Raw genomic sequence first — 15,406 nt, 5'->3', positions numbered from 1 at the left:
CAAACAAACGTGTAGTTATTGTACATGCATGCAAATCCCATTTGCACACATAAACGAAAACCGTTTAGAATTGGTATTATTTATTTGTCATACAAAGTCCAAGATATCATTTTTAGTAAAAGTTTTAATTGACGCTATCCAAATAATCCAGTTTTAAATGTCCATATTACCTTAATGATACCAATACCGTTGAATGATTTGGTTCGTCCACTACGTGTTTCCATTAAATGGGCACAGATAGCTGAAATTGCTGGACGGGACAGATGCTTGTAAGTTTTGTTCCCATGAAAATCAATAAACCAAAGCCAAATCTACTTTTCGATAATGTTTTTCATCATACACAAATATAGATTTACACCAATATGGATTTGATATCTTGCTGTATGTACTTCCTGGTGTAGGTGGGTCATGTTACATGGAGAACGAAGCTACAGGTTTGGATGCGAACTGCACGTCTCCGTCTGTAGTTCTTGAAGTGTCACGTGACGCATGCCTTCAGGCATGCGCAGAAAGAACAACGTGTGAAGCCTTGACGGTGAAAGCTGTTCGTTTATGTTCCTTGTTTAACTGTACAACTTCGATACAAACGGACTTCACACACTTGTTTTTTATTTATGAATGTTCAGGTAAGGTATTTTTAAGTCATTTATGTATTTTGCAAGGTAGAGATACTGAAAATCGATTGAGGACGGAAGTCAAATTTGACATCGGTTATCTACATAAGTGATTTTTTTTTCAATAATGATTACATTCAAAATAAAAGTCATTTTCATTTCGTGTTAGTTACATGTATAAAAAGTCGAATCATTCAATAATATATCGTTTGGAAAGTATGTACATTTCCATGGTGCAAACATATTTTGATATATTCAACATAGATATCTCAGTTTAATAACTTCATGTACGATACATTTACATGTGACTGTTGAATTCCAGAGTCTTGGATATTTGGTTTTTCGCATCGAGAAGGTACGTTTTGATCGCTATTGATCAGTATATTATTGTATAATAAGATTATGAAAAGATTTATGTCAAATTGTCAAAGTGTAGCTTTATTTCAGTATAATTATTCTATCTATCTCTCAGATTTTATTTATTCATGATTCGATTTCGCATTTACATTTTGTTCAGAATTTCTTCAATTTAAACTCTGATTGATAACTTTAAACTCACCAACGCACTTTTTAATTTTTTTCTCTACGCAAGAGAATATCACCTTACAATAATAAACTGTAACGTACGAGAGTATCAGAGGAAATTCACACGTATAAACTTTAAGTTACGAGTATGTAGAGAATATTATTGGTACTTTGATTTTCCTACAGGCGTAATTTTCACTCCAGCCTGCTATTATGATGATCGTGGACTCGGTACCAGAGGATCCTGCAGTGATGACGTCATTGATGACGTACATCAAAACTCCACCTTGGCCGAATGTCAAACTATTTGCGATTCTTCAGAAGACTGTCAAGGGATAACATTTCAAGAGGATCAGCATGTCTGCAGACTGCATGTTTGTTCTGACACATACATTCGTGTTAACGACAGCTTGTCATCTTTTTACACAAAGCGCTGTGGTACGTGATGACAATTTAACGAGAAAGGAAACCTACATCGAGATTTTTATTCTTATAGTTTGAAATATAAAACACTGGATTAAAATGTAAACATAATGCAGTATAATATTTCATATTCATTTCTATCATGGCAAATAAAGATAAGACAAAGCATTCGATAAAATTATCAAGCATGACTGTGATAAAGAGCAAAGCTGATATGTTCTATTACATGTTGATTGCTTTTATAATCATTTTAATTATTTTATTGATACTCAAGAATCATCGAAGCAATTCGGCACCGTCGGTACAAGAACAAGGGCAACATGTCCGGATTGGGAATCAAATAATTTTTTTCAAGTATGGACACACCTGGATTGCCAGATCGCATGCCTGCGTCAAAGTGGCTGCAACGGGGTGACCGTTTATCCAACTTTAACGTGGACATGTTCATTACAACCGTGTAATGAGTCGATCTACATTGATGACCCAGACTTCTCTTTCTACTCAAAGAATCATACAGGTAAATACAACCAGAACATCTTCACGTGTAAACATGCACGATATTCACATGTACGTGTTTGTTATATTAGTATCGATAATATATATATTGGATTCGAATTAAAAGATAATACATGTTTCGCAGCTAATGTGTAATTGATGCAAGATGGAAATAAGTTCATAATTTCTAGATGGTTTTATTTTCTTTCATGATTTATTAATCATTATGTAAGTAATATAATGTCACAATACGTTTTCTTTACAAATCTAATTTGTATATTCTGTGTGTGTTTTATCGAGGTACTGCCTTCACGGCCTACGGCTCAAACAAGATAGGCCGCTGTGGTTACCTTAGTAACGCCTATTCACTGAAGCTTGATGTAGACGAGTGTGCTGACGCATGTTTAAATACGGCAGAGTGCCAAGGATTTGTAATTCAACCTCAAAGACTATATTGTGCATTTCACTCTTGTAAAAGTTATGTTAACATGACCGGTTATCGACAGAACACATTTTATTGGAGGATTGATGATTTCACAGCCTCCGAATCCAATTCGTCATTCATAGGTACGTAAGCTAAATTTTAGTTTCCTGGTCATAACATCAATTCGTCACTGTTATCATTGCCGTTTAGAATATGGCCCGTCTTTATCTTTATTTATTTAAAGAAATTGTTTGTTGCAAAATAACATTTGTTTAAATTCTTGTTCCGATTCAGCCATGACAGAGAATAGGACCGGTTACTCGTTAAGACCGCGCGTCCAATGGACTTGTAGATAGGATTATGTTAGTTTTCAGTTTAATTATTACAATACGGTCAAACGTTTTAACTCTCCAGCACTTGAATATTCAATACTAGGTTTACGGGCTATTTTCGTATAAATTTAAATGTCCAAACATTTAACTCTTTCCTGCATTAAGTAAAGCTAATTTTTTATTTTCTTTGTTGTATGTCGTCTTTGCAATGAATAATTTTCTTTTGTCATTGTTGCAGAACCAGAACATCCGACAGAGGCTCCTTTACTTGGTAAGTGCTTATGTTTTCAAAATTTCAGGTTTACAAACAAATCTTTACAACAAAACATATAAATATGAGTTAAGACAAATTTTGTACTTAGAAATAATATCAGTAGCTTTATTCTGAAAGTAACAATAATGAAAGAAACAATAAAGACTTAGAAACCAACAATCATTCTAGTGTCATTGTTTTCTTTATTTTCAGAAAAACACTTTGTGGGAAAAAGTAAGTACTACTCTCCATATAAACTGTTGCATACGACAGAATACATTTAAGTTAAAAATAATCTAATCTTACAAATCTTTGTTGCAATATTGTTAAGGTATCAAAAGCACAAAATTAATTAGTTTCTCTGATTCCCAATGATATAGAAGTCGGGTTTATTTATTTGGTAATTCATCACTCGATACTATTGTATGTAAACATTTAAAGTTGTTGTTTCAAAGCAATGATGAAATATTTACTCTTTTCAATGTTTTATTTTATTCTGATTTCTTCACTTTATAGTCTATGATTTTCATCCAAACGAACTAATCAATTGACAATCATAATTAATAATGAAATAATATATATTCAGATATTACATGTGATTTTCAACCAACATTTAACTTGAGTGAAATCTGCTCCTCAATCAACGATGACTCGGTGTTGGTTTCAAATGAAAGAGACTGCTTCCACTTGTGTGAGATGAAAGAAGACTGCAGCGGTGTGACCCTGCGGAGGGCCGGTATAACTTGTTACTTACAATATTGTGGAGAGCCAGAATACACAACCAACGTCCACCTACGATTTTTATCCAAACATGGTAGGAGATACAAAGTTATCTAGAAATGATATGAGTGAGTGCGAGTTACTTAATAGACAAAATTGGTATCGAATCAATGAGACTAATCCACGTACCACTTGATATCTGATAACGTTTGTGCGGGACTATTGTTTCTATTAATGATGAAATGACGTTATCAGATGATGTTCCGCGCTAACGTCATTACTGCGGGAAAATTACAAATAGTTACGTTCCATTGCTACTCGAGATACTAGTCCAGCACTAACGTTGTCGGGTATTACCTGGTAATGATCCCATTAATTTGTATTAGATCGGAACGAATAATTATAATGCTTTATCATCACATATTAATTTTTCATTTTTTTCTGTTTGCCTCCGAAAATAGATATGTACACATTTAAATAAAAAGGTGACATCAATTCGGCTTATTGTTTTCCTCGTCATAAGACACAGACTAAGAGGTAATAATCTAATATTATCCTGTCAAGAGTCATTATGCAGTGATGTACTTCCATTTAAAATTTTATGGTCTACAATTTTCGCTATTTTTGTCATAGTCAAAACTATCAAAGTGTTATACACATTTTCTCTGTCTGTCTGATGTTTAAACTTTCTAATTTTAACCACTTTTTATAAAGTTGCAGTATGGAAGTAGAATAAAAATAAAACATCTTTCTATCGTGTACAAAAAAAAATAGGCTCGAAAGTTGTCGAATCATTCCAAACATCATCGCGACAATCTCTAAATAACACGAGAGTTATAAAACCAAAGGACAATGTCAACAGTTTTTTATAGATAAAAGATATGGTCGACCTCAGCAGACTGGATTTACAAAGAAATAAATGCTCGCAAATTACAATATTTGATACACACACTAGTTTACGGGGATGTGTGACATAAGATATTTCAAATTCTCATTCATTCTGTACACATTAACCAACATTATTTGCTCATATTAGCCAGAAAGAAAACCTAAACAATCACGTGTGCGATTACACTATTTATCTGGCTAACCACGTGCAGGATCTGTCAACGTTAGTCACCTGATTCGATTCGGAATTCCGACTAAACTCGAATGCACTCAACATGGTGGTGATTAAAGGCGCTTTATTTTAAGCCAGCAATATATGATCCCTATAATACAGTTCTTGTATAGGCCGATGTATGCTTTTGTGGAGCTAAATAATCAAGTTGCATGTCAATTTTCAAATATCAAATGTATATGCGATAAATTCTTACAGTTAGATTAGCATGAAATATAACTTTATGCATTGAACGTCTTTCCGTTGACATGCATATCCAATTTGAATGTCAACTGAACAGAGACAAAGCCTCTGTGAAAGACCTTCAATGCTTATATTTACATTTGATAACAATTTTACAACATAAACAATGAAAAAAATTATTGTCGACAAAGACGGAACCACAATCATTCGTGATCACTAACACGGCAATTGTGACGTCAAAATGATAATGACGTCATAATTAGCGGATATCTATCTTTATAAATAAATATCTTTTATTATATGACATCATTTATTTAAACATTACACTGCCTTCTTTGGGGATTTATGGTCCTCCAATTATCCAGGGACTGAAGACAAATTGAATAACGCATATGTAGTTATATTTCCATTTGCTCGTGACAGACATCTTATTACCTTACCAACCAAAAAAGGAATTTATGAGATCATATTTCTCCTATTGGTGAAGTAATATGTATATATATGTATATATGTTTTGTGACGTCGTTATGGCGTAATAACGTCATAGAGAAATTGCCAAATTACCAAAATCCCGGCATCAAAATAGCACTATTTTTACGCATCGCTTAAATTTTTTGACGTCATTTCCTTCTTTGTTCTAACTAAACTGGCGACAAAAAAGTTTTGTTTGCTATTAAAACCAGGTTTTTCCAAAAATTACAATAAGGAAAATCATAAAAATGTTAGTTTATTTATTCAATTAACGTTCTATTAATAGCCAGGGTAATGTAAGGAGAGCCTCCGATGGATATGGTGTGTAGTGTGTATGTAGTGTGAGATTTGGGAGGCTGCGGTATGTTCGTGTTGTGTCTTCTTGTATATTGAAACTCTTGTCTTTTCCATAGTGCTATATCGCCGAAGCATGCTACTGAAGACACCAAGCAACACTATAACAAAATGGGTTAATATTTAGTTTGAAACAAGTATTTTAAAAATACATTTGATGTAGCACATATTGGAAAGAAAAACAAACAATAGATTGATAGTGATAGATCTGTGATAGTCAGAAGCAACAGTGTTGTCTTGTGCGGTATCATATAGTCTGTCATCTTGAGAGATGATATCCAAGATAGGCAGGGCAGACCCTAACTTGCAGTTTACCAAAGCGGTCAGCGTCGACGGATAAGGTTTTGGTTAGATCAGAATTATATAGTATAAGCCGCACGTGCCTTTTTAATATATGAACAAAGGGGCTGAACGGAGTAGGTGTTAGGTTGTTTTTAGGGAGTTGAGAGAGAGTCTCCAGGATGTAGGCCACCAGGCAACATCACCAGAGACGGGAGTTGAGGTCAGCCAGGGAGTGAGTTAGAACTCCCCGGAGGGGGGAGCTTGGAGCTCCCCAGCCTGGAATATTCTCATATATAGTCATGTTGGGGAATACGGACTTAGTAAGATAAGTAGCCGCATAGAGATACCGGGTTAGTCAATAGTCAATATCCTACCTGTTACGTGTTAGTGACAAGGAGAATGTTTTGATTACATATATTTACATGTGATTAACTGCTTATAAGTTATACACAACGCGAAGTACAATAAATAATAAAATTCCATGTGTATGTGTTGTGTCACAACACACCCCACTCGGGGTTATACTGACAAATGGCGAACTAGTCGTCCTACTCTATGTATGTCGAGCGCTAAGCAGGAGCAGAAACTACCTCTTTTATAGATTTTGATATGTCTAGGCCAGGGGATTCCAGATTCCAGAGCCTACCCCCACAAAGGCGAACGCTCAACATAAGGCCAAAAGTGAGGAGGTGACAAAGGGAAGAAGACAGAATAAAAAAATCCTTAATTTATTCGCCTTTTACGATCATGCAATAGGGGTAGCAGGTACAATTATAACGCCCTACCTGCTATTAAAATAGTATGAGCCGAATATGTATATAAGTCTCTGTATACTCCTCGTTTACTCCACAGTGATGAAGAACTGCTCCTACACATCTAAGGGTCCAGGAACGGACGGCGAGTGTGGCTATATTTCATCAACAACGTCTTCCTTAGAACAATGTCAAGACACGTGCACTCAGGAACCCGACTGTAGAGGGATACGGTACGACACGTCGACCATGTCATGCAGACCATCGATATGTCCGCAATATCGATATCGGCAGCACATTTCTGACTCTGTATCATTCTATACCAAAGTCTGTGAAGGTAGCATTGTGTTTCATTATGTTCTTTCTTTCAATAATGGCGATCAATGTACGACTGTAACAGGTTTCTTTTAGAGTAACGTAACTTGATAAGGCAATGCAACATCAATTCAAATCTGGTATTCAGGGAAATTGGACTTAATTAAATAATAAATAAACTAGAAAAGGGTTTTCTTTATCTGACTTATCTGCTAAACAATTATATTTAACGCAAATGGAATTATTCCAATAGCAAGTTACCATTTCTCGTCTATTGTAGCGATCAACCGATTGGGCAAAAGATATATATCTGTGTTGCCAAAATGTATACTATCAGACTGCTAGTATCACAAGACGGCAGGAAAGCCATTTCCTCCTCCGTCAATTTGTAAATGGCATTTTGAGAACAAGGGTAGCCTTATATATTTATTGATTTTATGTACATCAATAGGATTGGACATCAGGCTACGCCTATTTAAGTCCTCTCCAAATCATATTTCAAAGTATAAACAGTATAAACATGAATTCATTCTGCAATTCATTAATACATATATTTATATATACAAATAAATTAAATAAGTTACAGTATAGTGATAATAAAGTTAATAATTACTAAGTAAAGGGGGATAACTCCAATTTTATTTTTGATAGAAAATGTTTCACAACAAGTTTAGTTATTTGGATTTCATATTTCTAATGATTGTAGTTTTTGGATAGGGATAAGAATCATGCTCATTTATTGACAGACTAACATACCTACACACAATGAGATATTAGGCCAAAAAAGACCCATCCCCTTGGAATATGTATGAGAGTCTGACAACAAATGAGCATTTTGTCTTCAGTTGAATATGAAAAAAAAAAATTTGGTAGGAGATTGAATGCAGTTTTTTTATACAATTGGAGTTAACCAACATTTATGGTTCTAATATGTACATAATTTGATTATTCAATTAGATAATTATTATAGTATCGAAGATTCTCAATATTCGATAAACAGTATTCAGTATCCATCCAGCCAGGATAGTTTAGAGTAAATTAGAAATAAATATTAACATATACAACAGTTTGAATGTTTAATTGTACTGCTCGATAGTATTATGACTATCAAGTAATTAGATATGGGTACTTGTTAATTGTTATTTGCTTATATAAGCAGAGGGCTATGATACATGTATATAAAATATGTTTATCAGAAATCAAATCTTTTAGTATGGCGGATATATTCAATCACGCATCGTAAAATATCTTTGTTAATATCATTATTGCAAAATTTACATCCATATAATAGTGTTTCAATGTTTAAATGATTATGATTATCTGGTAAACCTAAGTTCTGTATTCCCTGTATAAGAACTGCTCTCTGTTCATAGAAGTGCCTACAGTCAAAGAAAAAGTGATATGAATTTTCATTGGTATAATAACAGGAACAGGCTGGAGATTCTCTTAAATGATCGTGATAAAGATCAGAGTTTAAATTACTTGCTTTGTTTCGTAGCTGGCACAGAATAATATTATATTTACGGTCGCCATGATATTTAAAAATATTTAGAAATTTCAGTAGTCGGAATATCATTATCAATTTTGATACTTTTTTAAATTGTTCTAATGAATTATTAAAAATTAGTTCTATATCTGTTTGATTAAATTCTCTTAGCATTGAGGCAATAAAGCTGTTGGAGTATAATTCAGTTATACAGAGGGGGATTAAACAGGCGGTTATTCCTTAATGTGTAAGGAGTATTATTATCATCTTTAAAGAATGGTTCAATCAAATTAGTAAGATATCCAGGGGATTCATTATTTACAATTTTAAACATCAATATATTGATTTATGTAGTTTTCGTCGAATGCAAGTGAATCAAGTCCAACTTCAGCATAAAGTTTATTATGCGATGTTCCTCTTCTCAGGCCTGTTATAATTCTTATTGCTTCTATTTGTACAGATTCTAATAGGTCTTTATCATGGTTTGTACAATTATCCCAGATGACATCACCATATTCCAAAACAGGTCTTATAAAGGATGTATAAATTTTTAAAGGGCTCTTTCTATCTACATTATGTTTTAGTAATCTTAAAATATTTAGTCTTTTAGAGGCCTGAGTATAAGTATTATTAATGTGTTTGGGACCATTTACCATCACTACTGAAAGTTACCCCCAAATGTTTGTGAAATAGAACAGAGTGTACAATATCATCTGAAAATAAAATATCAGGATTGAATATATGTCTTTTTCTTGAGAAAAGTACAGTTTCTGTTTTTGAAGGATTAAAATTAATGTCCCACTTCTTTGCCCAATTATTGATATTACTTAGATCATTGGTTAGATTATCTGCAATTACTACATGGTTATCAGTTATTATTTCATAAAGTGAAGTATCATCAGCAAAGAGTTTCATTTTACTATTTACACATTCAGGTATGTCATTAATATATATTAAGAATAGGAATGGCCCTAAGACAGAACCTTGTGGTACACCGGCATTGATATTTTTAAAAGAAGATAGGAAACCCTCAGTAGATACTCTTTGTTTTCGATCAGAAAGATAATTTCGAAACCACTGTAACACTCTCCCTTTTATACCATAAGACTCTAATTTGAAAAATAATCCCTCATGCCAGACTCTGTCGAAAGCTTTGCTAATATCGCAGAATATAAATTTTATTTCATTGTTTTTATCCAAATTATGCACTATCGTATTATAAATATCTAGTAACTGGTTAACTGTAGAGTCTTTAGGCAAAAATCCTGATTGGTGCTTTGTTATAATATCACACTCTTTCATATAGTTAAACATATATTTAAAAATTACTTTTTCTATTATTTTACTAAAGCATGGTGTTACAGATATTGGTCTATAATTTGAAGCATTACTCTCAAGCCCTTTTCCTTTATAAATTGCATTGATATTAGCTGTTTTCCAAGATAATGGAATAACTCCAGTTTCTAAAGTTTTATTACATAGTAGAGTAAGAGGGTGTATAAGCGAAGGAGTTAGGTGTTTAATGATTTTTGGTATCATGTTGTCTGGACCAGGAGTTTTTTTTTCATTAAGTAAGTCAAGTTGATCTCTAATATCCTGTTCTAAATTATTCCAATAGCAAGTTACCATTTCTCGTCTGTTGTAGCGATCAACCGATTGGGAAAAAGATATATATCTGTGTTGCCAAAATGTATACTATCATACTGCTAGTATCACAAGACGGCAGGAAAGCCATTTCCTCCTCCGTCAATTTGTAAATGGCATTTTGATAACAAGGGTAACCCTATATAATAACTAACAATTAATTTTCGTACCATTTGACATTTCTTGAATGATGGTTGATTTTCTATTTTGATATAATTTGTAGATGTGATATACTACGTAAGCCATGGTAACAACAGCGTTGGTAGCTGCGGTTTATTTGACACCATACAAGTACGAACAGAAAACGAATGTCAATCCCTGTGTAGTGACAATCAGCACTGTCTTGGTGTCACATTAAACGAACCAAGATACGAATGTCAGCAGTACACCTGTCCAACAGCCTCTCCGTCTGTCTATACCAATGGAACGTCCTATTTAAAAGTCTGTGGTAGTAACTCTGGTGAGATTTATTTTAAATAGTTTATATATGTTACAATCAATAAACTTAAATGATTTTCTTTCAATCATAATTTTAACATACTACATCACATTTTACAGCACGGATGGCAGCAAAAGTTGAAAAAAGAAAACCCGTTACATTTTTTTATTGATTTCTTTTAATATGCTTGGGGTTTTTCGTATTTGTTTTGTGATTATATTTATCATAACAATTTCTTGTACATTTTGTTCGTTTTTTATGAGTCATTGTTTTCCTTTTTGTTGTTGTTTATTTTTAATTTTGTTTTATTATGTTTTCTTGTTATATTTTTTGTCAAATTGTATGGTCATGTATCTTCTATTGTTTTATCTACGATATGGCAATAATAATGAGTAATAGTAGTGATATATGTTGTTATTCATTTCCCATAATAAATATTCTTTTTTTTTTACAGATACAACCATGTATACACACACGTCAATTGTTTATACGTTAGATGACATGTCACCATCATCTACAGCGGTCGACAAAACAACTCCAATTCAATATGAGATAACCCCATTGACTCCCAGCTCTACCAGCCTATATGAAACGCTGGAATCTCTGGAATCTCTAAGTCAAACAATTTCATATAGCACTTTGATATTGGCTCAAATCAGTCACATAAGTGAATCAGAAACAACGCAAATGACTTCGAGTCAACCCATACTATATGACACAACACATGCATCTTCCAGTCAAGCCCGCAGTCTGCTTTATGAAACAACACATAACACTTATAGTTCCTCTAGTCCATACGAAACAACGGAAATAACTCATAATCATGTCAGTCAATATGAAACATCACATCTAACGTCCAGTGTCAGCAGCTCATATGAAACAACAGGTATAAATTATATGAATCCTAGTCTTATCAGTTTATACGAAAGATCATATATAACGTCTAGTTATTCCGGTCGGTATGAAAGAACCGGAATGACTCTTAGTGATGTAAGTCAGTATGAAACAACAGGAATGTTTCTCAGTGACGTAAGTCAGTACAAATCACCAGGAATGACTTTTAGCGACGTAAGTCAGTACGGAACAACGGGAATGACTCTTAGTGACGCCAGTCAGTACAAAACACTAGGAATAACGCTTAGTGACGTCAGTCAGTACGGAACAACAGAAATGACTCTCAGTGACGTCATGCAGTACAAAACACCAGGAATGACTTTTAGCGACATAAGTCAGTACGGAACAACGGGAATGATTCTTAGTGACGTCAGTCAGTACAAAACACTAGGAATAACGCTTAGTGACGTCAGTCAGTACGGAACAACAGAAATAACTCTCAGTGACGTAAGTAGGTACAAATCACCAGGAATGACTTTTAGCGACGTAAGTCAGTACGGAACAACGGGAATGACTCTTAGTGACGCCAGTCAGTACAAAACACTAGGAATAACGCTTAGTGACGTCAGTCAGTACGGAACAACAGAAATGACTCTCAGTGACGTCATGCAGTACAAAACACCAGGAATGACTTTTAGCGACATAAGTCAGTACGGAACAACGGGAATGATTCTTAGTGACGTCAGTCAGTACAAAACACTAGGAATAACGCTTAGTGACGTCAGTCAGTACGGAACAACAGAAATAACTCTCAGTGACGTAAGTAGGTACAAATCACCAGGAATGACTTTTAGCGACGTAAGTCAGTACGGAACAACGGGAATGACTCTTAGTGACGTCAGTCAGTACAAAACACTAGGAATAACGCTAAGTGACGTCAGTCAGTACGGAACAACAGAAAAGACTCTCAGTGACGTCATGCAGTACAAAACACCAGGAATGACTTTTAGCGACGTAAGTCAGTACGGAACAACAGAAATGACTCTTAGTAACGTCATTCAGTACAAAACACCAGGAACGTCTTTCAGTGACCTCAGTCAGTACAAAACAACAGAAATGACTCTAAGTGACGTAAGTCAGTATGAAACAACAGGAATGTTTCTTAGTGACGTCATTCAGTACAAAACACCAGGTATAAATTTTAATGACATCAGTCAGTCCGAAACAACAGGAATGACTCTTAGTGACGTAAGTCATTACGAAACATTAGAAATGACACTTATTCCTGCCAGTCAATATGAAACAACACATCTAATTTCTAGTTCTGCCAGCACATTCGAACCAACAGAAACGACCACTTATCTTATCAATCAATATAAAACAACAAATCTGGTTTCTAGTTCTTCCAGCACATACGAACCAACAGATATAAGTCCCAGTTCTGTCAGTCAATATGACACAACACATCTGGCTTCTAGTTATACTAAATCATACCAAACAACAGAAATACTTCCTAGTCGTGTATTTGACACATCACAACAAACAATAATCAGCTTGCAAGAAACAACACAACTGATTCCGAGTGAATATAGTTTCTTTAGTACAACAACTATAGCCGCCATTGAATCTGTGACACCTTCTCTGGAATTACCAATGACATTGTCGTCGGTTGAAAACAGTCATTCAACATTTATCAATATTGAAGGTATAAGCATATCCGAAACAACTGCTACGCTGATAGAAGATAGCCTTACAAGGGCAGCTGGAAGTTGTACTGAACATTCCATTTATTTAACATCAACTTTACATAGTATTAATTCATATGTTGAGGAGAGTGTAACAACCTCAAATGCTGTGCCTTCCGCTACACTTTCCAGTTACCAGTCAAAGATGAACTCAAACTTAATGGTGTTCCATGGAGAATCGTGTAGCTGTATTTGTCTTATGGAAAACAAAACTATCCATGCGAGGATAAGAGAACTAATATCTGCCATTAAAGTAGATAAGTCTAAACTATCCAGTTCTACTAGAAAATTAGTTTCAGCAGAAGATAGGCGAACATCGTCTAAAAATATTGGTACCGTAGGCATTGCTGTACTTGCAACTGTAGGCTTTGTCATAGTGCTCAGTGATGTTTTTGTTATATTTTGTAAGCATTAACACAGTTTTCCTCCAATAATGATAAACATTTTGTTCATAGTCGAATTCAGTTTTTTTATTATTATTTTATCTGAAGCTGTATCAACAACCAATGTCAAAAATACGGTCAGTGCATGGCAAATGTTTGCCTTCAAAATTGCAATACAATGGTACCGGAACTCTATAGCCATGCTCAGGATTGATCTTTCCGGGCGGATTTAATGGCCCTTTATATAAATATAAATACTGTACCATGTGATGTTATTAACGATATTAGCGATTGCAAAATAATAAAACTACTAGTCATGTTAATCAAATTGATGTAAAGCATGAAAATAAGCCTGGGATTTTTAACCAAAAAAGGATTTATAAGCTACGGCTTCTTATCGAGTTTTTGGAATATTCAATGAAAAAACGAGAGACATTCAACCACACCTGTCCCAAGATACAACTGCTTTGTGCAAGTGTTATAAATAAATTAACTAATCATACAGTAAAGGGAATGGGGGAAATGACATTATTGACTGTTGATCAGCCTGTATACTTTTGTTTTGAAATCAATTCCCGGCCAATACTATCAATATGGTATAATTACCATGTTGTCGGGTACTTGAATATATAGCAATACATACGCGGCTAAGTAGGCTACCTATTTATTGGAAATGAAAGACCCACATATGTTATTTCACATAATTAACGAAATATGTTTACATCAAATCAATATCGCATTCAGACTTGAAGGTGTAAAACGATAGATTGCAACGCCTAATTCTCTGAAAACAGTAGATTAGAAATGATTAAACATACTACAAGGCTTAGTGTATCAGAAGACTGTTGGACAGATAAATGATGTTGAGTTATCAGTAGACTGCTGGACAGATAAATGATGGGGAATTATTGGATAACAGCAGTTTTCACTTTAACGGTAAGTGTTTAAATAACTTGTCATAAACTGTTCACACATACGCTATGTAAAACAAATGGTAATTGACAAGGCACTTATTATAATGCATTGTTAGTACAATGCGGTTTACAAAAAGCATACTATTAATAATGTAACACCTAATTATTATTCAATATTCAATGATCTCAATTTTTATTGAAGTTGTTTTATTAACAGATTCATTTTACATAAGAATCAATTCAGCAGCCATCTTGATAGATCTGTAGATGTGTCACTCTAATATTTGATTTCAAACGTAATCTCGTTGTGTAGACTGACCGCTGATGAGGCCTTTCATTGTCCGAATCTGTACCATGTGATAGTTTATAATGCATCGAACCTGATAATTTTCAACAAATTACTGTAGAAAAAATAGCATGTCAAAATTTCTCCTAGTTATGACATATACATGGATAACGTTAAAGCAAAATATTTAAAGGGACAATTCAGTGAGGCTAATTCGTTACATAACCACGAAGCAAAATATGACATTAATGTATTGTTCTACAGTCCTTATGAAACATATGACAAGAAATAGCGACAAATTCCACAACATTGTTAATCTAATAATGTTACCACAACTGTAAGAGCGATTTGAGTAGTTCTAGACAAAAAATGCTCTACTACACAGGCAAGGGTCAGGCTTCGGCATACAAGG

At 34.2% G+C, this 15,406-nt stretch overlaps 1 protein-coding gene across 1 annotated transcript; it reads left to right on the top strand.

The window, feature by feature from the left end:
- Nucleotides 1-411: 411 nt before the first annotated feature.
- LOC138329487 (serine-rich adhesin for platelets-like) lies at nt 412-14,124 on the top strand. Its single transcript, XM_069276511.1, has 11 exons — nt 412-626; nt 937-969; nt 1,326-1,577; nt 1,837-2,079; nt 2,358-2,624; nt 3,052-3,084; nt 3,280-3,300; nt 3,653-3,880; nt 7,049-7,285; nt 10,617-10,853; nt 11,287-14,124. Exons 1-11 carry the CDS (start codon nt 416-418, stop codon nt 13,824-13,826), a joined length of 4,302 nt encoding a protein of 1,433 aa, XP_069132612.1. The 5' UTR covers nt 412-415; the 3' UTR covers nt 13,827-14,124.
- The last annotated feature ends 1,282 nt before the right edge of the window (nt 14,125-15,406 follow it).

The sequence above is a fragment of the Argopecten irradians genome, chromosome 8, assembly GCF_041381155.1.
Source record: "Argopecten irradians isolate NY chromosome 8, Ai_NY, whole genome shotgun sequence".
In the NCBI taxonomy this organism is placed as follows: Eukaryota; Metazoa; Mollusca; class Bivalvia; order Pectinida; family Pectinidae; genus Argopecten; species Argopecten irradians.
Note: the sequence above shows the minus strand (reverse complement) of the source record. Positions and strands in the feature narration are given on the sequence as shown.

Coding starts and splice junctions, on each gene's coding strand:
- LOC138329487 (XM_069276511.1), top strand. CDS start 416: ATGGAGAACGAAGCTACAGGTTTGGATGCGAACTGCACGTCTCCGTCT. Junction 3,085..3,279: donor GACAGAGGCTCCTTTACTTG/GTAAGTGCTTAT, acceptor CTTTATTTTCAG/AAAAACACTTTGTGGGAAAA. Junction 3,881..7,048: donor ACGATTTTTATCCAAACATG/GTAGGAGATACA, acceptor TTTACTCCACAG/TGATGAAGAACTGCTCCTAC.